Source organism: Rhineura floridana, chromosome 8, assembly GCF_030035675.1.
Source record: "Rhineura floridana isolate rRhiFlo1 chromosome 8, rRhiFlo1.hap2, whole genome shotgun sequence".
NCBI lineage: Eukaryota > Metazoa > Chordata > Lepidosauria > Squamata > Rhineuridae > Rhineura > Rhineura floridana.
Genome location: NC_084487.1, coordinates 135,027,790 through 135,054,016, shown reverse-complemented (window position 1 = coordinate 135,054,016; position 26,227 = coordinate 135,027,790). Strand labels below are relative to the sequence as shown.

Below are 26,227 nucleotides of genomic sequence, written 5' to 3'. Positions count from 1 at the left end.
AGGGCAGCCAGGTTGGGCACTGGCCCGAGGGCCCCAGAGCTACAGGAGCCCCTGAAGGGCCCTCTGCTGCCCCCCTGCAATCCACGCCACCCCCCACTTACCTGTCAGATGGTTTTTTAGTATTGCCCTTAATGAAGATGGTGGCCGCAGCTTCCCTAAGGTACTGAAGCCGCTGCCGCCATCTTAGTTGATGGCAGAGATGTGTGCGAGTAGCACGCACGTGTGCCATCAACAAAGATGGCAGTGGAGGCTTCATTCCCCTTATGGAAGGCACGGCCGCCATCTTCATTAAGGGCAATGCTAATGCCCAGACAGGTAAAGGGGGCTGTGGGGGGTGGGGGGCCCCACATGGGGTGGGGGGCCCGGGGCAAGCTGATGCCCAAGGGCTCCCTCATGCCTGGAGCCGGCCCTGGCAATGCCACAGACTTTCCTGCAATAGGTGGTCCATGGGTGTTCCTCTGTCATATGCCAAGTCCCTTGTCTCCTTCCCACCCCATAGCACATCCATAAGCCTGTGCATGCATGGGAATTTTAAAAAAAGATATATGTTTCTGTGCTCTTCTGAAAAAGCATGCGAAAAGCAAACAATGGTTATGGACCAATCACTGAAAAGGGGTGGACTTAGGAGAGTGGCCAATGCTAAAGGAATTTGGACCAAAAAGAAAAAAAGCCCACATATATGGATGCTTGATAATTGGGTTTTCACATTAATCTGACCACAAACAGGACATGTATGGATCTTGAGGCCACCAACTGAATAAGGAAAACACTGATTTTGCAGTTGCATATGGATGGGCCCTTATTCACCCCAGTTCCTGAGAAGACTATCTTCTGGGCAACTAGGCAGACTGTGTTGTGTGTGTTCCCCAATCCCTCATCCTACTGCCTAGTAAACTTAGTCTTGATGCCTTCTAATTAATAATCCAAACTGTTTTCTCATTATAATTGCAGCCTAGTTAGTATGGTTGACCTCTAGGGTTGCCAGGTGTCCATTTTTCACATGGATACTCTGGATTTTGAGGTTCCTGTCTGGGTGAGTCACCTTAATCTCTGGATTCTCAACTTTACTTTTTTAAAAAATTAAGTTTCTAGGTGGTCTGGTTCACGAGATATACACTAAAACATCACCCCCCCAACTGTTAAATCTGTTTAACAAATCTGTTAAATCAGCTCGTAGCAGGCTGCTCTAACCCCACCCTTGCAGGTTTGTAGCCAGTAAGTGAAGTCAGGGTTGTGATTTGTTGACTTCCAGGCAGCGCCTAGACCTTATTGCAGTGCCAGAAAATGTTTCTTTCCCCCCTGTTTATCTGGAAAACCTCATAAATAAGAGCCTTGCCAATGCTCTTGTTTTCAGGCTTGTTTCCTTGCATTTTGGGAGTCCAGCATGTTAGGCCCAGTTCTCCCTCTTTCATATATTTTTAATATATTGTCAGGGATTAGTTAACATATCAGTGGTTTGAATGCATTACTTTGTTTAGTCTTGGGCTCCTACTGGGAGGAAGGGCGGGATATAAATCTAATAAATAAATAGTATTCTGTAAAACCTGAAAATTGCCATAGCTGAACTATAAAATAAAATTTCTCAGATTTTACATTCAATTAAACATGTAAGATGTAAAATATGGTTGGGAGTAACAATAATATCCCAAAGGACATCTTTGCTTCAGGTGCTTCATTAGCCTCCTGTTTTTGCTGCCTGTTGGTGTCTGCAGTATCAGAGGGGTTGTCAGGCAAAGTATATGAAACTACTTTGTTTTGTCAGATGATGTGGAACTACAGAACTGACAGGACACTCTGGTTTCTGCACAGCAGAACTAAGTCTGTTGGAAGGTTGCACCACTTCTGTTGAAGCAAGAACAGCAGAAAGGAAATATCAGCCTTGCCTGAGCTTTTTGTAAAACTCTGTTTACAACTCACTGCTTTGTTCTTAGCACCGTCAGACTGATCCTCCTCCTCTTACCTTCCCTCCCCGTGTGTTGTCTTTTTAGTTTGTAAGCCTGAGGACAGGGCTTGCGGCTGCGTTTTCACTTAGGAAAAGTGCCGGCCACCAGAATTCTTTTATTGATATGAACTGCTCTGGGATATTTTTTTTGTCTAAAAAGCAAGATTTCCTCAGTTGTGTACTGGCAAATTTCTGCTTTCCAACCAGCTGTAGAGTGTCACAGTATTTATGTCCAATTGAAATGTTGTGTGGTTTACTTTGATTTGTAGCCCATTAAATTATTTTATGGTATATGAACTGGCAAATCTTTGGACATTTTTTGTTTTTAGAATTCTTACTTTGGTATTTGAGCTTGAAATTAATAATAATAATAATAATAATAATAATTTTATTTGTTATTCGCCTATCTGTCCGACTATACGGACACTCTAGGCGACTTACAACAACAATTAAAATACAATATACAATAAATAAAATACAAATTACAATTAGAAAATGTTAAGAATTAAAGTATTATATACCTGTCAAACTGTTGCAGGCTATGCTTAAGCTTCTTCTATGAACTGGTAATGAGTATGACTATTTCTTTAGTTTTTGCTCAAGATGTGTTCTACCTTCCTCTCCATTGCCAAAACACACCAATGATCTTGTAAAGGTTTGACTTCTTTTTCCATAATCATATCAGTGTTCCATGAATAAGTGTCTTATCCAATCTGTGTGTGTCAAATCAAATTTTATTACAGTCAACAGACAACTGAATCATCAGATAAAAACATAAAAGATTATTACAACCTCATTTTAAAAAATATAAATAAGTGAAATAGTCCTAACATATTTTTACAAAGGACCAAATAACACACAATATGGGTGGGTATTAACTGTGAGCAACTGAATAGTGTCTTCATGTATTTTTATGTGATTTGATTATCTGTGAATGTTGAGGCATGAAATTTCCCCCACATTTTTATTTGCTTTAGGAACATCCCAGACCAGAATATGAAACCAAACTACTACAGAAGAAATCCAAAACTGAAAAAAGCAAAATAATGAGTCAAGATGAGGTAAGACACTTTGAATTTCTTTTATTTTTTGTCGTCCTTTTTTTTCAATGTGAACTTTGTTTTTTTTTTTAGGGCTGTAATCTTTAATTGATGAAAGCTTTAGTTGAATAAACTGAGTCTTAATCCATATGCTACATTTTATGTGGCAGGGTTAAGGTACTCTTGTTTATTTTGAGGGGCTATTTTGATTTTCTTGTGTTCATATAGTTGAAAATGAAACTTAAGTTTCAGGCAGACCTAGTTCAAAGTTCTAGTTTTGGTGTACAAAGCCCTATACAGCTTGGGACCAGAATACTTGAAAGATCATCTTACACCTTATATACCCAGTCAATCACTATGCTCTGCAGGCAAGGGCCTCCTGCCGATACCATCTTATCAGGAGGTCTGTTCCGCACAACATGCCATTTTCTAGCTTCACCTGGTTCACTAACTTCAGCCTCTTTCAGACAGAGATGACTTGGCCACAGTACTCAATGTTCTGGTAACTTCCAGATTAGATTATTGCAGTGTGCTCTATGTGGGGCTGTCCTCTAAGATGGCTTGGAGATCAGTAGAGAGGGCCCTTGTTGTAGTTCCGCCACCTCAGAAGTTCAGGGGGTGATGGCCCAAGACAAAGCATTCTCTGTGGCGGCCCCTAAGGTATGGAACTCCCTCCCCACTGAGGTGCATCTGGCCCCAATAGGCGTAGTGACGGGTAAAGGGAGATATCACGCTGTGTGGAAGACAGGCCAGGTGAGGGGAACGCAGCCCAGACAATTGACGGCTGTCCCGTGTTCCGGTCCTCCACACACCCACAGGTATGCGGGATGTCCTATCAGCCAGCTCTCTGATCTCCGGATGCTGCTTTTTAATGCCAGATCGGTACATAATAAGACCGCTCTCATCCATGATTTAATTGTGGATGAGGCAGCCGATCTGGCATGCATAACTGAGACCTGGGTTGGAGAGCAGGGAGGTGTTGGTCTCTCTCAGCTGTGCCCACCTGGATACTCAGTGCAGCATCACGGTAGATCTGAGGGCCGGGGAGGGGGGTTGCTGTGGTTTATAGGAGCTCTATCCCCCTCTTCAAGCACCATGTCCACGTAACTATGGGACTTGAGTGTTTGTACCTTGAGTTGGGCCAGAGGGACAGATTGGGGATTCTATTAGTGTACCGCCCACCCCGCTGCCTAACAGACTCCCTGACTGAGCTGACGGAGGTGGTCTCGGAGGTTTTGTTGAGGTCCCCTAGACTATTGGTTCTGGGTGATGTCAACATCCATGCCGAGGCCCATCTTATCTGGAGCGGCTCAGGACTTCATGGCCTCCATGACGACCATGGGGCTGTCCCAATACACCACCGGACCAACTCATGTGGCAGGTCACACTCTGGACCTGATTTTTGTTACGGGACACGATGATAGTGATTTGTGTATAGGAAGTCTTACATCAACTCCTTTGTCATGGACAGATCACTGCTTGTTGAGGTTTAGACTCACAACGACTTTCCCCCTCTGCAAGGGTGGGGGACCTATTAAGATGGTCCGCCCCCGGAGACTGCTGGATCCTGATGGTTTTCAAAAAGCCCTGGGGAGTTTTCCGGCTGATAAGGCTGGCGCTCACGTCGACACCCTGGTCGATCTGTGGAATGCGGAAATGACCCGGGCAGCTGACATGATCGCTCCTGTGCGCCTTCTCCTGTGTAGAGCTCATGCAGCCCCATGGTATACTCTGGAGCTGAGAGCGATGAAACAGTATAGGAGACGGCTTGAGTGCAGATGGAGACGGACTCCTGACGAATGCAACTCTGCACTGGTGAGTGCTTATAATAAGACGTATTTTGGGGCAGTGCAGGCAGCAAAGAAACAACATATCACTGCCTCTATTCAAGCCTCTATCTCCCGCCCGGCGGAGCTGTTTCATACTGTCAGAGGGCTTTTACATTCTGGCCCTAAGGACGTGATGGAATCTTCTAAAGCTCGATGTGACGAATTTGCAAAGCACTTCCAGAATAAAATCTCTTGCATTCGTCAGGACTTAGACTCCAAAGTTATAGCAGTGGAATCAACTGAGGTCTCCGGAGTACAGTCTGGTCATATTTTGTTGGATGAGTTTCAATTGGTGCAGCTTGAGGACATTGACAAGGTGCTTGGACAGGTACGTGCAACCACCTCTGTGTTAGATCCTTGCCCCTCTTGGCTAATAAAAGCTAGCAGGGATGGCACTGCCGGCTGGGCCAGGGAAGTGATTAATGCCTCTCTATGTGAGGGGGTGGTCCCGAACTGCCTTAAGGTGGCGGTGGTGAGACCGCTTTTGAAGAAATCTTCCCTGGACCCAGATAATTTGAATAACTATAGGCCGGTAGCAAATGTGCCATTCCTGGGCAAGGTTCTGGAGAGGGTGTTTGCATCCCAGCTCCAGGCACTCTTGGATGAGACCAATTATCTGGATCCATTTCAATCGGGTTTCAGGCCTGGTTTTGGTACGGAGACAGCCTTGGTCGCCCTGTATGATGACCTGTGTCGAGAGAAAGACAGAGGGAGTGTAACTGTTGATTCTCCTTGATCTCTCAGCGGCTTTTGATACCATCGACCATGGTATCCTTCTGGAGAGGCTTGCGGATTTGGAAGTTGGAGGTACTGCTTGGCAGTGGTTCCGCTCCTATCTGGCAGGTCGTCTCCAGAAAGTAGGGCTTGGGGAGCACTATTCAATACCCTGGGCGCTCCAATATGGAGTTCCGCAGGGATCAGTTCTGTTCCCCATGCTCTTTAACATCTATATGAAGCCACTGGGTACGGTCATCAGGAGTTTTGGAGTGCGTTCTCATCAGTATGCTGATGATACGCAGCTCTACTTCTCCTTTTCATCTTCTTCAGGTGAGGCTGTCAAGGTCCTAAACCAATGCTTGGCTGCGATAATGGACTGGATGAGAGCGAACAAATTGAAGCTCAATCCAGACAAGACTGAGATGCTGTTAGTAAATGGATCCCCTGACCAGTTGGATGTTCGACCTGTTCTGGATGAGGTTACACTCCCCCTGAAGGAGCAGGTGCGTAGCTTGGGAGTCCTTTTGGACCCGTCCTTGTCACTTGAGGTGCAGGTGGCCTCGGTGGCACGGAGTGCTTTTTACCAACTTAGGCTGGTGGCCCAGCTGCGCCCGTATCTGGACAGGGAACATCTTGCTACAGTTGTCCATGCTCTGGTAACCTTGAGATTGAACTACTGCAACGCACTATACGTGGGGCTGCCCTTGAAGACGGTTCGGAAACTGCAGCTTGTGCAGAATCCAGCGGCCAGATTAATAACCGGGACCAAGCGGTTGGAACATGTGACACCAATTCTGGCCGGCTTGCACTGGCTGCCTATACGTTTCCGGGCCCAATTCAAGGTGCTGGTTTTGACCTATAAAGCCTTACACGGCACGGGCCCACAATACCTGGTGGAACGTCTCTCCCGATATGAACCTACCTGTGCACTACGCTCAACATCAAAGGCCCTCCTCCGGGTGCCTACTCAGAAAGATGCCCGGAAGGCGACTACAAGAAAGAGGGCCTTCTCGGTAGCGGCCCCTGAACTATGGAACACCCTTCCTGATGAAGTACGCCTGGCGCCTACTTTACTATCCTTTCGGCACCAGGTGAAAACCTTCCTCTTTGCCCAGGCATTTTAATATTTTTAATATTTTTAACATTTTAGTATTTCAGTATTTGTATTTAATATTGTATTTGTTAGTTATATGTTTTATTTGTTTGTTTAACTGTTGATTTGAGAATTAGATGGTTTTTAATATTGAAATGTAAAGATATATTTTTATTTGTTGTACACCACCCTGAGAGCTTTGCTATGGGCGGTATAAAAATTGAATTAAATAAATAAATAAACTTCACTGTACAGTTTTAGGCAAATGCCAAATCCCTGCTCATGTCTCCTGGGTGTCAAGGGCCAGCTAAAGATCACCCCCACAGTGAGGGGCTCAGGGGTTACGTGCCCTGCCACCTGTGTAGCCATGGGCAAGCTGCAGAGTCCCAAGGAGACCAGTTGTCCCCCAGCTGGCAGTTGCGGGCAAGGAAGGGGCTGGCTTGTGCAGCTGTAGCAAGCTCAGCAGGTCCTAGCCAGCTGGGGAGGACTAGCCTCAGAATGGTAAACCATGGCAATGGTAAACCCCCTCTGAATATCACTTACCATGAAAGCCCTGTTCATAGGGTAGTCATAAGTCAGGATCAACTTGAAGGTAGTCCATTTCATTTTCAAAGATGCACCTCTTTACCTTGGCCTTTGATACCTGAGACATGTACTTTTAGGACCAACCCTATTTTGGGATTTGAGGTTGTTTTTTCATTGTTTTCAATGTAGTATTATGAATGAATAGAATTTATTACGGTCGAGGACCAGCAATACAAATACAAATCATCCAAATATCAGGATATCAATAAAATACAATGCTGAAAACAAAGTCAATTTAAAAGGCTAAAATGAAATCTGTTTGAAGGGCCACTCTCGTATCTACCTGAACTGTTGCGTATTAGCATGGATGTTAACTATACTACTATACAGGGGACTATAACATAGTTAACTACAAAATAATGAGAAAATAATGGGAAAAACAGAAAAATAAAAATTAAGATTTAGCTCAAAATCCCCGAAGTCAAACAGATTAGCAGCACTCAAGGACTAATTAGTTCCTTCCTGCATTGTAAATAGTCATTGTAAAGACACAGCCTCGGAACTCAGATAAGAATGGGATAAAATTGGGTAAATAAACTTGCGATGAAGGTCTGAGTATAAAGGACAACACAGCAATGCTTGACATACAGCCTCCACCTCCTCAGCTCCACCGGGGCAGGTTCGTTCATGGTGGGCAATACCCTTATACCTGCCCTCCAATAGTGCTGAGGGGAGGGCGTTAAATCGTGCTAGGGCAAATGCTCTTCTGAATTTGGGAATAGACAGGTTTGAAATATAGTTAGCAGGAACAAAAGGTTTCACATTAATGTGACAATGGGGGTATGCAGCGACCAGGCTCAGATTATTTTGAAATTCAATGTCTTTAAGACGTTGCGTGATAGTTGTTTTGGCCCTCATATAACCTAGGGCCTCAATAGCTGAAAATGAGAAGCCAATGGTTTCCAATTTTTTGGTCAGTGCCTGTTTCCATTGGGACTGGAAAGGGTCTGCCAAAGTTAGTGAGGCCAGTCCCGTGGGCATGAATAATAGCTTCAGCCAGTAGCTGAGTCTAAGCATCCAAGCTCGGGTCTCGATTGAAAGGGCACCCAGTTCTAAGCGTAGGGCCACATTAGGAACACAGCTCAGGACACCCATTACAGTCCTCAGGAATTTGGATTGGACCACTTCCAGCAGTGTATAATTGCCCCCACTACAAATCTGTATTCCATAAAGTAATTGGGCGAGAGCCTTGGCATTAAACACCTGAACAGCTGCGGGAACATACCCTTTGTGTAAAAAAAAGAAAGTAAGGCCTTAGCCGTTTTCTGGGCAGTCTCAGCAGACCTAGTGAGATGGGCCTTCCAGGAGCCTGAAGAGTGGAATACTATGCCAAGATAACTAAAAGCATTAACTTGATCGATGAAATGATTATCAATTTGCCATCGGTACTTGTGTCTCCTTCTGGAAAAAACTAAAACCTTACATTTTGCGTAATTAATTTTTAAAAGTTCGTCATTGCAAAAAGAAGTAAGCTCTCTTAACAGGCGACACAATCCGATCGGTGTTTGGGATAAAAGGACAATATCATCAGCGTACAGTAGGCAGGAAATATGTCTCCTCACCAGAATGGGGTGGGTGGGAATTTACTGCCAATAGATGTTTCACCAATGAATTAATGTAAAAATTAAATAAAGAGGGCGCTAAGACACAACCCTGTTTCACTCCGTTAAAAGATGGAATCGGCACAGACAAATGTCCAGCCTGATTGCACGGGACTTCCGGTCAGCCTACTAAAGACGTCGGGTGAGTCTTTGGTTGCTCCGTATTATATCAACAATTTTTAACTAAATATCAGCTAATTTGACTCACCAACAGACAAGTCTTAGTAACAAACTGTTATTGAATCATTATTAAGTTAAAATTTTTACGGAGCAGACCTGACAGGCTGTTTAATAAGGCTCTTTCGGAATCTTCCTTTGAAGCTTATCAAGGGAGCTGAATGAAAACATCTTGTAATACTCCCTTAAAACTTTTAACTGCCAACATTTAACTGCAAGGACAGTAACAAACATAGGATTTATCATGCTACATTCGTCTCTACTGCTATAAATCTTTTTACTTATGTTTATGCTATGATACAAAAGGCGTATAATTTTGAACTATCAACTGTGCCGACGACAGACGCTGGGAAATTAAAGGGAGATCTACATCATTTATCTTCATGACAAAATATCCACAATTGTTAGTACTGCCAAACAAGAAATAGTTGTTTTAACTTGACTCTTTATAAAATGGTTCTTACCAGAAGAAATTATAGAGAGCTCCTAAACTCACCATGCCCTTCTGATAGCCTGAAACAGTCAAAAATAACAAATTATTATTCTCATGGGAAAGGAATGGAGTCAAATAAGCAAAATATAGACACGACAGAACTCACAAATGTTGAGGACCCAAATCAAGAGGCCAAGGAATGGAACATAAATACTCTCCCATTAGAAAGTATACAAACTCACTGGGAAGGCCAGCCCAACTTAGCACAGGAAATGGCTGGAGCAATGGGCGAAGAGGCTTTGCTCAAATTTTTATATCCGGATAATGAACCACAATCTTCATCTGTTAGTGAACATAGTTCGATGCCACCTCTAGAATCCTCATCCTGTGATCTAAAGGATATTAGTTGGCAGTTGGATAACAGATCTGTTATCGAAGACTCTAAAGTCCAAAGCCCATTAAGCATATGCCATTGTACCACAAATGAAAGCTGGTTTCAAGCGATGACCCAATCTATACAGCAAATATCCAACTTTGTAGCAGAATCAAATGCCTTATTAACAACTCTTACAACTCTTATTGCCAATTTACTGGGGCAGCTCAACTCTGGATCTAAAAATATGGAAGCCTACGATACTAAATCATCTCTACAAGGAAATCTGAAGGCAAATAGCGAAATCCATCCCCCAGTGGCAAAACTGTTACAGGGTACAAAGCTTCCAGTGAAGCAAACGAAAAAGAGCAAAAACTATAAAAAGTTGCGTGCCTGTAAGAAACCTCGCATGAATTTTGGTAAATTATTTCGACTCTTGGAATCCCCAAAAATTGCTCAAAAAAAGAATAAAAAAGAAAAAGAAATCAAAAAAGCATAAACTTAAAACCAACATCCGTCCGAAGTCCAATCAGACCACTTCAGCTTTGTCATCTTCTGTTCATAACCAACAAGATCCTGAACAGAAACTAGAAATACCATCTAATATTTTCCACGTACCTGCTGTAAACCGAAATCGGTGTCTTCTAGTCGAGGAGCTGGTTCAGATCCATCAAGGCACAGAACAAGACTCTGAAACTACATACAATATACCGTATATGTCGGTCGAGATCCGAAACCGATCCTTTCCAGCTGAGGAGGAGGAAAATACACAGCCTATACCTAACAAGAATAATCATAACATATGGAAATTGGTTTTAAATCATAATAAAATAGCTATATTAAATTATCCTAAACCCAGAGGGATGATTTCCCAATTTGAACGAAGACACCACTTCCTGAAGACTTTACCTAGATTAGCATCAGGTCACCTATATAACATGGATATAGCCAATATTGAGTTTTTATTCTACAACTACAAGAAGGCTACAGCAATCATAACTTTCTATGAGGCTGATAAAGCAAAATTACTTCTTGACCACAAATCAGCACTGCTATCTCGGAATCTAATTGTTAAGAGGATTTTTGAAAATACAGCCGAGCCATGGAACTTGATGAGCGACCGCAACAGATGTCTGAATCATAGTAATCTCTCCAAAATTGAGGCCTCAAAGGAAATCAAAAATGTTCCTCAACAAACAAATTCTCTCTTTCCAGTGACTTTGATTTTGGCCCCAAGAATTCAGACAGTAGCATGTGAAAATCAAGCTCCCCCTAATGAGGCAGCTGTGGCCGAATGTCGATTCCTGCCTGAAGAACTTGAATTACTTGAAACATATACTAAACTCACGGAAAAGGTTCAAATGGAAATTGAAGAAAAATTATCCATCCTAGGTGCAGCCCTAAAGGAACTAAGAGCAGAAAGAGGGAAGGCGCCTGAAACCACCCCTAATGGCTCATTAGTTACAGCAAACGCCTCGACACCTATTAATATGGTCCCCCAAAAATGCCCTGGGGACAAACCATCTAAAGAAGGTCACTTACAACCTAGAATATTGACCATTCTACAAACCCCTGGATGCAATGACAATATGACGCAAGCCGATGCGAAAAATATCTGACAAAGAGGGAATCAAATTGCTGCTACCTTGAAACTTATTTCTTGGAACGTTGCAGGATGGAGATCCATAAACGATGACCCTGAATGCCTTTCTTTTTTTAAAGACTATCACATCTTACTCCTTCAAGAAACCTGGATGCCAAACAACTTCGGGCTTGATGGCTTCTCGGCCTATCAGCTGCTAGCGACCCCTAGCAAGATAGGGGGCCGCCCCAAAGGCGGAATCTCCATATTCATTTCAACAGTGCTGCAAGTTACTATTACATCTGTAAACCCTTTGCCTGATTTGGCAGTAGCTGTAGTTATAAAACTGCTACATCGTTCCATTCTCCTGGTGAATGTTTATTTGCCCCCTTCGAAAGTTAATGTTGATGCTACCAACAAGATCACCAACTTAGAAAAATATCTACAGAATCTAATGACACTTTATCCAACGGCTATGCTACTTATACTAGGGGATTTTAATGCTAGAATGGGACCTTCAGATGAGGCTCTTTTTGCTAAGTTCCATCAGGTGGTTCCTTTTCTTGATGGCATTGAGGAGCTCCCTACTAGACAGTCAAAGGACACTGGTATATCATTTGCTGGTTTGTGTTTACTAAATATGATCATTAGACTGAACCTAATTATACTTAATGGAAGAACTAAGGGAGACTTAGAGGGTGAATATACCTTCTTATCTTCCAGAGGTGCCTCAGTGATTGATTTAGGGATCGCTTCCCATGATCTTTACTACTCAATCAGTTTATTTAAATGCACAGAAAGACCTGAGAGTGACCACTCTCCCATAGAAGTGGATATAAGTTGGGATTCTCGCATACATATCGCTCCCCAAACTTTTGATGAAACAGTTTACGATCTTCACCCTAGAAGGGTAAAGTGGATGCCCAGACTCGAGAAAGAAATAAATGACAGTCTCTCTACTCCATAGATACTTGTCTTAAAAGATCAAATAGTAACAGCTACCAATTTTACATTTGCCTATCAATGCTTCCTCCAAATATCAAACAAGTTGCAATTATTATTTAAAAATAGTTCAAAACCCAAACCACAAAATAGAAATCCTAATTCCAAGGCATGGTTTGATACGGAATGTGTGGAAAGAAAAAAATTACTAATAACTAAATTTAAGACCTATAAGGCGACGCGTTCCCTATCCACACTGCAAAGTTACTGCGAAGAGAAAAAATCCTTTAAATCCATGATAAAACAAAAAAAGAAAACAAATCTGCATGAATCTTGGCATCGACTTTTGCATGCCTCATGTTTGAAAAATTCCAAATTGTTTTGGGAAATGGTTAGAAACAACTGGCCAAATCCTCATTTTAACATAGGCTGTTATGTCCAACTGAAAGTTTGGGAGACATATTTTCGTAAGCTTTTTGCCCAGGATACAAACTTAATAACCTCCAAAGATATACCAAATGATATACCTAAATGGGAGCCAGTGGGAACTAATGAAATAATTGATCTGATAGCCAAACTAAAAACTAATAAGGCACCAGGCCCAGATAGTTTACCATCAGAATTGTTCAAAGTTAATGTTCAATGGTGGGCCCCTCTGCTGGCGACACTATTCACACACATTGATCAGTCAATGCAGATACCAAAAGATTGGGGAACAGCCATAATCATCCCAATCCACAAAAAGGGTCCACTCCACGAGCCAGCTAATTTTAGACCTATTAGTTTACTGAATATAGTCAGTAAACTCTACTCAGCACATCTTTACGAAAAATAAAGTAGCTGGGTTGAGCAAAATGACATCTTAGCCCCTGAGCAAGCTGGTTTTCGTGTGGGTCGATCAACTACGGACCATGCTTTGGTTCTCCAGCATTTGGTTGACAAGTATAAGGGCAAATATAAGAGCCAGGTGTATACCGCATTTATTGACTTGAAAACAGCTTTTGACACTGTCTCAAGAGAAAGGTTGTGGCATAAACTTGCTAGTTCCAACATGGACAGGCACTTACTAGCCTTAATCAGGGGCCTATATGAAAATACATTTTTACGTGTCCAATGCAATCATATGGGTCAATTGACCAACCCCATCCCCACCTTTAAGGGGGTAAAACAGGGTTGCATCCTGGTTACATCTATATTAACTCTATAGTCCATCGGATGAATGCTATTGTTTCACAGCCTCCTAAATTAGCAGAAATTCCAAAACCCATATTACTATATGCTGATGACATTTTACTTATTTCACGTACGTCTGTTGGACTGAGGAGATTGTTGGCCGGAGTGGCTACCTTTTGTCGTGAAGAATCTTTATCAATTAATTACGGGAAAACTAAGATAATGATCTTCACAAATAAAAGGAGAAAACATGTGTGGAGAATTAACGGCTACAATGTCGAACAAGTCAAATCATTTAAATATCTTGGGATGAAAATGGCCATCCTAAATGCCAAAAGAACCACCAAAGCGTTACTATCGTTTTTATATAGTAAAGGAGGGCAACTCCCTATACCAGCTATTTAAATTTTCAGAGCCAAAATTATCCCTCAGTTACTTTATGGGTCCCAAATTACAACCTGGTCTAATTTTGAACATTTGGAAGCTGTCCAAAATACGTTTCTAAGATCAATCTTTGCAGTCCCCACCTGTGTCCCGAGTTTTATTTTAAGAATGGAAGCGGGTTTAACATCTATAGAGGCGCGAATTTGGTGCCTAAGAATAAGTTTATGGCTTAAATTGATATTCAACCCCAGAGGCCTGACACCTTATATTTTACAGGACAGAGTCCATTCATCATGGGAACTGATGATAAATAATAAAATAAAAACTTTAGGTTTCTCAATCCCTGACATTCTACTTATGGGTCTTCCTAAAGCCAAGGAACAAATTTTACAGAGAATCAAAGATGTGGATAGCCAACAACATTTTGCTTTGGTTAGGAAACATATCTTTAACTCCAACCCACAACTTCCGATGCCCTATCTTTCTAACCTACCCATTCCAAAATTTCGAAAAGCATTTGTGTGGGCAAGGCTAAACTGCCTACCAAATGCGTTTCTGTTGGGTAGATACAACAAAACACCTTACTGTGACCGAATATGTCCTTGTAACGTTGGGATGGTTGAAACACTAACTCATGTAATCTTGAATTGTATTCTGTATCTTGAGCCTAGAAATCGCTTAATTAAACCCCTAATTAGTTCATTGCCAGGGAGAAGTGAGGACTTTTATGTCAAATACCTCCTTGCAGACCAATTCGCCTTCATTACCAACTCAGTAGCTAAATTCTGCGCGATAGCCACTTCGATTAGATATTCTCTAACTGAGCCCCCAAAAGAGACGAAATCAGAATAAGTCCTTTTTAGTACTAAAGCTACATAACATTTTAATCTCTAATTATTTCTGTTTAATTATAAGATTCTTATATATGAGAACCACATTTGTAGGTTACATGTCAATTTTATTAATAATTTTTAACTTTCTAGTTTAATGATGTTTTAAGTCTTTCGTGATGATATGTTTTTAATTGCTTATAACTGTATTATTGGTCTATGACTGTAATAATAAATCGAATCGAATCAGCCTGATTGCACCTTACCCTTAACCGGGTCTTCTCGTGCAAACAGCGAATTAAACAGAGCAGACGTCTATCAATATTTGTGTCCATCAGTTTCGCTCACAATCTCTCCCGGGATATTACATCGAAAGCTGATTTAAGGTCTATGAAGGCGGTGAAAAATGCCCCCCCTTTATGTGAGGAGTATTTTTCAGCCAAATGCTGGAGGACAAGACCCTGGTCCACAGTGGAGCGACCCAATCTAAAACCGGCTTGTTCATCAGCCAAGATGTTTTCATCCTCCATCCAAGAGGTTAGCTTCTCTAAAAGATGGCTTGCATAAAGTTTACTGATGACACTGAGGAGGCTAATAGGTCTATAATTCGATGGGTCCGTTCTTTTACCCTTCTTATAGAGGGGGACAACAATAGCCATCCACCAGTCATCGGGAATGGAGACTGATTGATCTATAGCCGTGAACAAAGCTGCTAGTATAGGCGCCCACCAATCTAGATGTTTTTTAAGGAGTTCCGGGGGGATATTGTCAACACCAGGCGCCTTGCCTGTCTTTAATTTATTAATAAGTGCGGCAATCTCACAAATGGAGACCGGAGGCCAGCTGGGTAGCATATTAAAATCATCCCACGGTGAACTATCAACTTTGTGGGTCTTGGCAAAGATGCCAGCAAAGTATGATTCCCATTCACCGGCCGGTATATGATATTCAATACACGATGGGACGGACGGGCACCCTCTTGAAACCAGCCTCCAGAACTTTCCTGAATCTTTTAGCCGGGAGGCTTCTATTAAACTCTGCCAGACTTCCTTTCGGTGGGATTTCTTTTTCGCTTTTATTAAAATTTTATAGCGTCTTTTAATAGCTAGGTATTCAGCTGGGAGTGCTGGTAATTCAGCAGCTCTATATCTCGTATAAATGGCCATTAGGGTATTCTTCAATGTCACACAGTCCTGGTAGTATTATAAAATTCTTGTAACTCACCCTGGGACCTTTGCGTGAAAGGCATGTTATTATTATTATTATTATTATTATAGTTTATTTATACCCCGCCTTCTGGCCAAAAAGCCCTCAAAGCGGCTTACAAGAAAAACACAAGTATAGAAATACATCAATAAAACAATACAATTTACAAAAATTAAATAACAAATAACATTATTAAAAAACAGTGATTACAATAATGTTAAATAAAGTTAATAATGTACATTAATTTCCATGGGTTTTTGGATCTACTCAGAAAGCGACTAGCCCTGAATACAGTCCTTAAGATATAAAGGGAGATAAGAAAGCAAATTCCTTCTTCTCCCCTCCCAAGTTTTTCATTTCTCTACCTGCTGCCCTTTACAACTGGCACACAACATTCCGTACATCCCTGAAGCTCACATGTCTTTACAGGACATATTTGTTTTATTTTGTTTTTAAAATATATTTTTCTTTAAATTTATAAACTTACATACGTCTGGGTACCTAGCAAGTCCCTCAAGTATGAAGAAGCCATTACTTTTATTTGTGGGTGGCTATTTGTGGGTTTTCTATTTCTTTTTCAAATTACAGTAGGGCCCTGCTTCTCGGTGCCCTGCTTTTCGGCGTTCTGCTAATACAGTGCCAGTGGGGCGATTAGCTGGAGGGGGCAGGAGCTCCCCGCGGTCCAGCTGATCTCACCGGAGGAGGGGAAGATCAGCTATAGCGCACTACAGCGGATCTTCTCCTCCTCCGGCATGACCAGCGGGTTAGGTTCCAGACCCCCGGCCACAGCTGATCCACTTTTCAGCGGTTTTCGCTTTACGGCGGGGGTCTGGAACCTAACCCGCAGTATGAGTGGGGCCCTACTGTACTAAGCACTCAGCTACCTGAGTTCACTATTAGAAGGGCTAAGTGGGACATGCAAGAAAATGTATCATGGCCCCACCTAACAAGAATTTTCTTGTCCAGGATTAGCAACATTCTCTTGCCCAGAATAATAGAAGCTTTAAAGGATTGAAGCAGATCACCCCACATACACAGACACCTCTCTAGGTTTTCTTTTCCAACTGATATTCAACCTCCCATTTCTCCTGGGGACCACTGAGCATGCTGAGTGCTCATTCAACTGATTTGGGGCTTTTTACTTTACTTTTTATTGTAATTTACAAACTTTTATGCTTTTGCATATCTAGGGAGCCTCCCGAGTATGTAGAAATCACTAACTTATTAGTGGTCTCATTTTGTTTCCAAGCTGATCGCGATGTTGCTACTAGTAAATACAAGCGAGACAAAATGTTGCAGTGTATCTTTACATTGGTGCACTGTTTCTTTTAAGAGTTCCAGTCAGCTAGCCATGCCCTCCTTCAGGATACTCATTCCAGTCCCCACTCCCAGTATTCACTTCTCTGATACTTAGCATTCCATGGCTATGGAGCATGCTCAGTCCTCACTGGGCTGTTTGGTGTTTTTTTTTTTTTTTGCCATCTTAGGGTTTGGGTTTTTTTAAAAAACAACAACAACAAATTGCACTACTAGAGAGCCTCCCCTAAGTATGATGACATCTCCCTCTTGTGTTCAGTGGTACTAAAGCCTATTTGGAAAGTTTGGTTGGATTTAATCTATAATGGCTTCTCACAGACTTTAGATTTCATCTATTATTTCATACGACTTCCCCAAAAACCATATTGGCCATTGATCATTCATAAAACACCTGTTAAAAGAACCTGTAGAATTATCAGAAATATGATTCTGAAAGCTAGGCCATTATCAAATGTCAGTTTTTAGTGAGCTTCTTGTGAGTTTTAGATAATGGTGTCCATAATAGTCTGTCACTGAAACAAAGCTAATCATGTTCAGATGAGAAGGGGCAAAATTTCAGTATCTCAATCACTTAGCACATCCTGCTTTCTTTTTGGTGGGTGGGCCCGTAAAGTCTCACAAAATAATGCTCTGAGCTATAAAAGAGCTAACAGCTATATATACTTCCTTATTCTGGCCTACAGGAATCTGCTTCGGTCCTAGTTATGAACAGGATCCATTTCTGCTCCTCTATGATTCTTGCTCTCCTCCTGCATTCCCCCAGTTACTTCTGTTGTTGTTGTTAATAATGATAATGTGTGTTGCTTATAACAAAAGGAAGCCTTACAGCAACAAAATGCATACTAATACATTTTTAATGAATACATCAATTAAAGACATGAATTAAACGCATCAATTAAAGTGTACATCCAGAATAATACACTAGAAATAAAAATACCTTTCTCCATTCAACACCAGGATGAACACAATATTACAACCAGAACAGCCACAAGAACCATCTTGTATGTTAGTATTTTAGTTTTGTATTGAAACACTTTGTATTTTGGTACTTTGTATTTATTGTCTATTTATTGGTATTTCAGTATGGATTTAACTATGTTTTAACTTTTTAGTCGTTGTTGTATGTCCTTATTGTTGATTATGTTGACCATGTGGTTTTAAATTATATATGAAATGTTTTTATCTTGATGTACACCGCCCAGAGAGCTTCGGCTATGGGGCGGTATAAAAATTTAATTAAATAAATAAATAAACCACAGCACTAAAAATGCCCAAATGCCTTTGAGAATAAAAACAGTTTGACTTAGCATCAAAAAGATTACAAGGTCAGCCTCTGGTGTGCATCACTGGGGATAACATTCCATAAATTGGAGGGGGGCTCCTAATTGGTGCTGGTCCATCACAGCAACATCACAGGAGAGTGGTGGTGGATGGTCCAGATGAGCTGCAGAGGAATAGTCACAACAGTTCAGGGCAGCTCCTTAGCAACTGTCCTGTTCTGCTGCCACTACACACCTCACTGACAATGCTGTTTCAACCTCAGTGGCAGAGTGGCTTACCTTGGCTGCCCACCTCTGCCTCTCTCCTCTGCTTCACACCTCCTTGCGGGAGAAGGTCTGAAGGGAGGGGGGAAGGGAGGCTTGGCAATCTGTAAAGGGAGGGGAGAGAAGGGATGCTTTGTCAGGACTAAGGGGGAAGAAGGTTTTACTATGTTTAAGTGGAGGAGGAGGGAGGGAAGCTTGGTGAGGCCTGGGCAGAGCTTGGAAAAGTTACTTTTTTGAACTACAACTCCCATCAGCCCAGTCCAGTGGCCATGCTGACTGGGGCTGATGAGAGTTGTAGTTTTAAAAAGTAACTTTTCCAAGCTCTGGGCCTGGAGATGGTGGTGGTGGGGTTGGCAAGGGGTGGTGGGTAGGTTGGGTTGGCATTCCTTTGCACTTCTGACATCAGCAGACAAAGAAAAAGCAGGGAAGGATCATAAAAGGTTGAAAGGATCAGCTTCAGGCAGGGTTTGTAACCCTTCACATTTGCCCTTTCATTCTCTGCTGTTTGGGATTTTGAAGGTGAATGGGACAACCCACCTGTCAATTCTGTGCCATCTCAATTATATCATATGATTGACATGTAGGTTGCCCCACCCACCTGTCAAGGTTGGCCCTCAGGGTGGGAGCTTAAAAGGTTTCCCATCCCTGGTCTAATAGGTTAGTGGGGATTAGGGTTGCCAGGTCAGAAGCATCCCAAAACCTGAGATTTTAGGGGCGGGCCCAAGTGATGTCACGGGGCGGGCCCAAGTGATGTGGGTTGTGTGTTTTTTAAAGTGCAAACTCCTCTGTTAGTCTTACTTTGTGTTATTTGATTGCCTCACTGGGTCCTATTCCTGTTCTTTTTTTTTCTTTTTTTTAAGCCACACACCTGCTTTTTTCTTTTCTCCATTTTCATCCTGGATCTGCTGGAGACTGCAGGAAAAGTTCACTGTGGGGCCAAATTATTGTCCCTTTTTTAGCATGCTTTGCATTTGAAATATGCTTCCTCCACGCTTGTCCCCCCATGCATGTGAGTTGAGCAGCCAGTACTTTTTGGAATATGCTTCCTCCACACCCCACATCTGTGTGCATGAGTTGAGCAGGGCTGTCATGGCGGCTGTATCCCTTGCTGCTTATGCCCAGGACCAGAAGGGTGGCACAGCCCTAGCAAATGTTGCCAATGCCACAGCACTTCTTGATTCAGTGTCATCTGCCTCCTACGTGGCACACACCCCTAAGGTGTCTGCCTCACCGTGTACGCTACAGCATAAACAAGCACTTAAAAAGAAACAGCATTGCAAAGCTGCCTGTCATGCTCACGTTACTGAGAGTGCACAGCATAAAGCAAATGACAAACCTCATGAGGCACAACCACAATCTGTTGTTACCAAAGCCATTAGGAGAGCTCTGTATATTGGCACACCAAAGCACTCAACCAAGGGCCTGTCTGTAAGTGGCGACCATACAGCTGCTGCTGAAGCATGTACTGAACATGTCCTGTCTTGCACCTCGGTCATCTGCCAGAGATTCTCACCCACCTCCACCCAGTGCTCAGATTTTGCATTTGACTCCTGAGGCCCTAGTCCAGCTCAAAGATGGCCTTTCGGAGGCCCTGTCAACTGACTTATTTCAGCAACCTCCTCAAGGACCACTTCCAATGCAAACACAGGTTCTTACTGCTGACCCTTACCCAGGGCCCTCTTTCATTGTTCTCAAGGCAACAGAACATCATCTTGCTGTTCAATGATTGGTTCAGCACACACATATGGCCAGAGGCCATTCCTTGGAAGAGGAAGAGAAGGGGGATCCTAACCCTTTCATCACTACATCTCGGGGACAGCTTGCTAACCAATCTAAAGGTCTTTCTGACTTGGCTAAGGACCATCTTGATCCACGGCTTGATCCTGAAAGCAATAAGGGTGAGTGGAGTAATGGTGCCACAGTGGAAGAAACTTCTTCTCATAGGCTTTTTCAACCACCATATTATGTACCTCTACTTCACAAAACTCTAGAGGCCTTGCATTTGAATGATGTTTCTGGGGATCCAGTACAGCCCGAACCTTCTAAAAGTGCTTTTGTTTTAAAGGAACCCAAATCTTTGGCTTGTTATATACCAGTTGTCAGACTTTTCAAGAAGCTGACCAGCATGGAATGGGATGCTCCTTTACATTCCAAGTGCATTCCCATTATGGCTAGCAAGTTTTACAACCTTGAACCTGCTTTTATGGATGTCCTTAAAGTTCCAGGAGTGGATCAGCCTATCTCAACCCTAGTGTCTCGATTGCTGTTTCCCAAAGAAGGGGATGTGCAATTCAAAGATGCTTCTGAACATCTCCTGGACTTTGCTCAGCACAAATCACATGAGACAACTGCCCTCGCTCTCAGGGAGGCTTGCACAACTTCAGTCTTTTTGAGAGCAGCAATGGTTTGGCTCAATGAGCTCCTGGACAAACCTTATCAGGATCCAGAGCACATACATAAGACTCTGCTGAAACTCCCCCAGTCTGAAACTTTTGTATCCGATGCCCTGCTGGGCACAGTTCAGTTTGCTGCACACTCCTTGGCTACAGGAGTGGTGGCATGTAGAACCCTCTGGCTCTGTCACTGGGATGCAGACACAACAGCAAGAGTGAGTCTTTCTACTGCACCCTATGTGGGTCAGAAGTTCTTTGGGGATGATGCCTTAAAAGAGGTCCTGTTTGATCACAAAGAAAAAAGGAAACCTGTCTTGCTAACTACTCATAGTGAGGATAGACAACCCTTCAAGAGATACATCCCCTATTTGGTGCCCTCTGCTCCTTATCAATCATCCTTTCATTCCTTTCATGGGGGCAGGAGACAAGGGAGGGGCCATGACTTTTGCTCCAACCACCCCTACCGGAGCAAGCCACAGTTTCAAGGCAGACAACAAGCTCACTCAGGTGAAAGATTTGCCAACACCTCTACTTTCTCTTCTCTGTCTTTTACTATGGACATACCTGAAGAAAGCCTTTTTGTTGCTTTTAGCATCTCTCACTATCCTCAGCTCATTCTCAGCTTTAGTCTTTCTGACGCCATCCCTGCAATTCTGTGATACCTGCCTGTACTCTTCCTTTGTGGCCTGGCCTTTCCACTTCCTGCGTGTGTCCTTTTTGTTTTCAGGTCATCTCCAAGCTTTTTGTGAAGCCACATTTTGTGAAGCCCCTTTTTTCCTTGTTGGAATTGCTTGCCATTGCACTTTTAGAATTTCCTTTTTTAAAAACTCCTATCCATCTTGGGACAGCCAGTGTGGTGTAGTGGTTAAGTTGCTGGGCTATGACCTGGGAGACCAGGGTTCGAATCCCCACACAGCCATGAAGCTCACTGGGTGACCTTGGGCCAGTCACTCCCTCTCAGCATCAGAGGAAGGCAATGGTAAACAACCTCTGAATACTGCTTACCATGAAAACCCTATTCATAGGGTTGCCATAAGTCGGAATCGACTTGAAGGCAGTCCATTTCATTTTTTCACCCATCTTGGACTCCTTTTCTCATTAGGGTGGCTTGCCATGGAACCGTACTTAATTGTTCTAAGTTTATTAAACTCAGCTTTCCTGAAGTCCAGGGTGCACGTATTGCTACTGTCAGATTTTGCTTCTGTTAAAATCAAGAATTCAACTATGGTGTAGTCACTTTCCCCCAGAGTTCCCGTAACTGCCACTTCATCCACCTTATCATCTCTGTTGATTAGAATCAAGTCCAGGATAGCTGCTCCTCTGGTTGCTTCCTCCTCAGAAATTTCTTGGAGGGGCCAAGTTTGGCAGAATTTATCTCCCAACAGATATCGGGATAATTGAAATCCCCCATTACTACTACATCATGCCTCCTCGAAATATTGGCAATTTGCTTTTCAAAATTACGTTCTCGTCTTCTCCTTGATTGGGTGGTCAGTAGTAGACTCCAAGCACCACATTCCTTTTATTACTTGCCCCATTAATTTTAATCCAGATACTCTAGGTGGAGCTAAGAAGCTCATCTTCCTGTACTTCTGTGCAGGGATATATATTTTTAATATATAGCGTGACTCCACATCCCTTTTTTCCCTTCTGTTCTTTTTATTATATTATATCCTTCAATTGCTGTATTCCAGTCATGGGAGTCATTCCACCAAGTTTCAGTTATACATATCAAGCCGTATTAAGAGTTCAAGTTCGTCCTGCTTGTTTCCCTGCTCTGTACATTAGTATACAGACATCGAAGACCATGTGATTTGTGCCTTGGCTTCCTTACTACATTTTTCTGAGGACTGTTACTGGGCTGTATTAGAGCCAATTTCTCTGTTCCCCTTACTATGCACAAGCCTTCATCAATCGTTACCACCAAGTTTACGTCTCCCTCCCCCTTAGGATTCAGTTTAAAGCCCTCCTGATGAACTTCTCTGTGCTGTGTCCAAACACATTCTTCTCCGTCCTTGTGACATGCAACCCATCACTTGCCAGCAGTTCGTCTTCCAGGAAGCATAGCCCGTGGTCCCAGAATCCAAATCTCTCACGTCGGCACCATCTTCGTAGCCATTCATTCACACAGAGTATTTCCCTTTCCCTTTCTACTCCTCTTCTAAGTACTGGAAGGATGGATGGGAAAACTATCTGGACCCCAAAGTCCTTGAGATTCCTTTCCAGAGCTTCAAAGTCTGATGTGTTTTCTTCATAGCTCCGTTTGGCGGTATCATTTGTTCCCACATGGATGAGGAGAAAAGGATACCTGTCAGTGGGCTTGATGAGTGATGGCAACCCTTCTGTCACATCTCTAATCTGTCCTCGTGGTAGACAGCATACCTGGTGAGTCCACAGATCTTCTCGGCATACTTGGCTTTCAGTCCCACTCAGTAGGGAGTCTCCCACTACTAGTACTCTTCTCTTCTTGTTGTGGGGCATGGTTTCATTGCCCCTGCTTCATTGAGCTTCAGCCTCTTGCTTCAGCCTCTTGCTCATTGTCGCCTCTTGTTCATTGTTGGGGTCTCCTGTAATTCTTCCACCACAGGCTGTCTTCCAGTCTCATCCTCGAGTGGTTGAAAGCGGTTCCATAGTTCCACTGGTGAAGAGTCTCTTCTAGCTCTTCTGCTCCTGTCACCCTTTCCCACGGAGTTTCCTCCACTTCGTTGTTCCTCTCCAAAGGAGCCTCCTCTTCTGCTACCGCATGCTGTTGCTCTTCCACCTCCTCTTTGCTGCTGTTGTTCCAGTGTTCTGTCTAAGAACTCTTCATCTTATCTTATAGGTCTCAGTGTGGCCACCTGCCGTTCCAGGCCTCTCACCTTTTCTTCCAGCAGTGCCACGAGCTTGCACTTGTTGCATTTGTATGCCATGTTGTTCTCAGGCAAGAAAACAAACATGGCACACACCTTGCAGGTCACAACCACTGGAGAACCCTTCCCGTTCATACTGTCTTCTACCTTTTGTTTCTGACTACTTGTTTTGGAGTGGCCTGTGCTTTCTCCTGTCCTACTTCAGGGAAAATTTGAGAGTCCCACTGGTATGTGCTGCTCCATACAAGATTTATTTATTTATTTATTTAGGATCTCCCCCTTGACCTCCCCTGTTTAACTCCTTTGTTTGTTTGCTCACCCTCTTTGCTCACTCTCTGAAAGCTGGCTTGCTTGTATCTCCTCTCCTGTGGACCAGCTGAGATAGTTCCCTCTGCTCTGCTTAGTTAGGAGTCAGGAAACAGAATGGTAGAATAGAAGCTTTTGCTCCCACCTTCTCCAGTTCTCCCCCAAATTTCCAGTGAAACATAGGTGAGAAAGAGACCTGAAAGCACTCATCTTGTAGCTTTCAGCAATAGCTGCAGATTCTCTGTTAGAAATGCTTCTAGCTTATTGAAGGCCCACTTCTCCATGGGTTTGGGAAAGGGTCCCCACTTTGTGAAGAAACCTTGCATCAGGTCTAATAGCAGGAAGCAAGCGGAGTCAGGAGGACTTCAATGGCTGTATTTATTCATAGTAAACAGAACAGCATTTCAACCTTGCATAGTAGCTAGGACTGGGCCTTGCCACAAAGACTAAGTTTCCAACTGGTTCCAGCCAGTTCCAACAGAGGGAAGGGGAGTTCCCATTATAGGCAAAGGCATGCCTTTTAAAGAGACAGATGGCACACCTACAATAGCAGTAGAAACACACTCACTGTTCTGCCAGTTCCAATGCATCTCTACCTCTCTCTTCTGAAAACCAGGGCATATGATGCTACTCAAACCCTGCCCCTTTTTACTGTGGAACCTGGTGGGAGCAGCTTGAGTGCATGTTTTAAAAAATTGGCTTCAAAGAGATTTTGCAACTGAAAGGCAGATCAACCCATTCCCCCGGGCTCTGGGTGTGGCTAATGCAAACACATTGGTCTGGCAACCAGTGTGTTTACACCCCATGTATGTTGGAAATCAGGACAGAAGCGCTATTATTAAACTATTATTAAACTAAAGCAAATTATTAAACTAAAGCAGTAAACCTCCTGTCTGAATGCAGCCCAGATCTGTTCATTTCAGAATTTACTGAAACTGAAGTCCTCAAACACCACTAGTTTCTTCACATTCAGCAATCTGTAGCACACAGAAGGGAAACTCCTTCCCTGCAGCAGATCTCCATTGCAAGTTACTAACAGGAAGTTTTGTTGTATTCTAAGTGATTCCCCCTGCCCTCTAGTATCCAGGCTAGAGCTCCTGTTGCTCCTGCTGAGAAAAGGAGACACTCCTGCAATGAAGAAACAAGGGAGATCAGCTAGATTTAGGGCTTGGTGCCTCAGATGACCTGCTCAGAAGCCACCTGCTTTTGTGATAGGAGCATGTTGCGCCCCCTTTAGCAACAGGAATAACACAGCCAGACACAGGTTTATGGGTGAAGTAGTGCCACAACTTTATTGATTAGAGCAAGTAAAGTGGGGTTGGTATGGCAGTAGGGCAAGGATCCGCTTCATTCCGACAGCCCATGCTGGGGGAATGCTGAATCAACCAACAAGCAGTTGGGAGCTATCCTTAGGATTTGGCCCACTTTAGACCCAAGTGGGGTGTGAACCCAAGGCACCTGTGGTCCTGCTGACCAACCAGTGGGAGGAGTTGTGAGCTGGATGAGGTGGTGCCCCTCCCAAGCTAGGGGCATGGCCATTGTGTACCCCACTGGACTCCTTATGGGAGTCACCCTTATGATTGATCCTGCCCAGTGCCATTTCTGCCTAAAGTTGTGACAGAGGTGAATGAACACCTAACAATTGCACAGTGAACCACTGAGGGATAGGTGAAAAAACCTACCCAACCATGGGGCCAGATTCGTTGAGAGGAAAAATTCCTGTCGGGCCCTGTTAACCAGCAACCCAGTTAAACACAGCTCAGTGCAGAGCTTGGAAAAGTTACTTTTTTGAACTACAACTCCCATCAGCCCAATCCAGTGGCCATGCTGGCTGGGGCTGATGGGAGTTGTAGTTCAAAAAAGTAACTTTTCCAAGCTCTGGCTCAGTGATGCCCTAAGACTGAGGGAGTG

The 26,227-nt window shown here is 43.2% G+C and overlaps 1 protein-coding gene across 4 annotated transcripts in view; it reads left to right on the top strand.

The window, feature by feature from the left end:
• ANO2 (anoctamin 2) overlaps positions 1–26,227 on the top strand; it is a 261,951-nt gene that overhangs the window by 139,093 nt on the left and 96,631 nt on the right. For all 4 annotated transcript variants that reach the window (XR_009757630.1, XM_061582608.1, XM_061582609.1 and 1 more), the window contains exon 13: positions 2,920–3,003. Coding sequence is in view for 3 of the 4 variants with exons in the window: in XM_061582608.1 (XP_061438592.1) it covers positions 2,920–3,003 (84 nt within the window). In the remaining variant the exon portion in view is untranslated. The remainder of the gene's footprint in view (positions 1–2,919; positions 3,004–26,227) is intronic.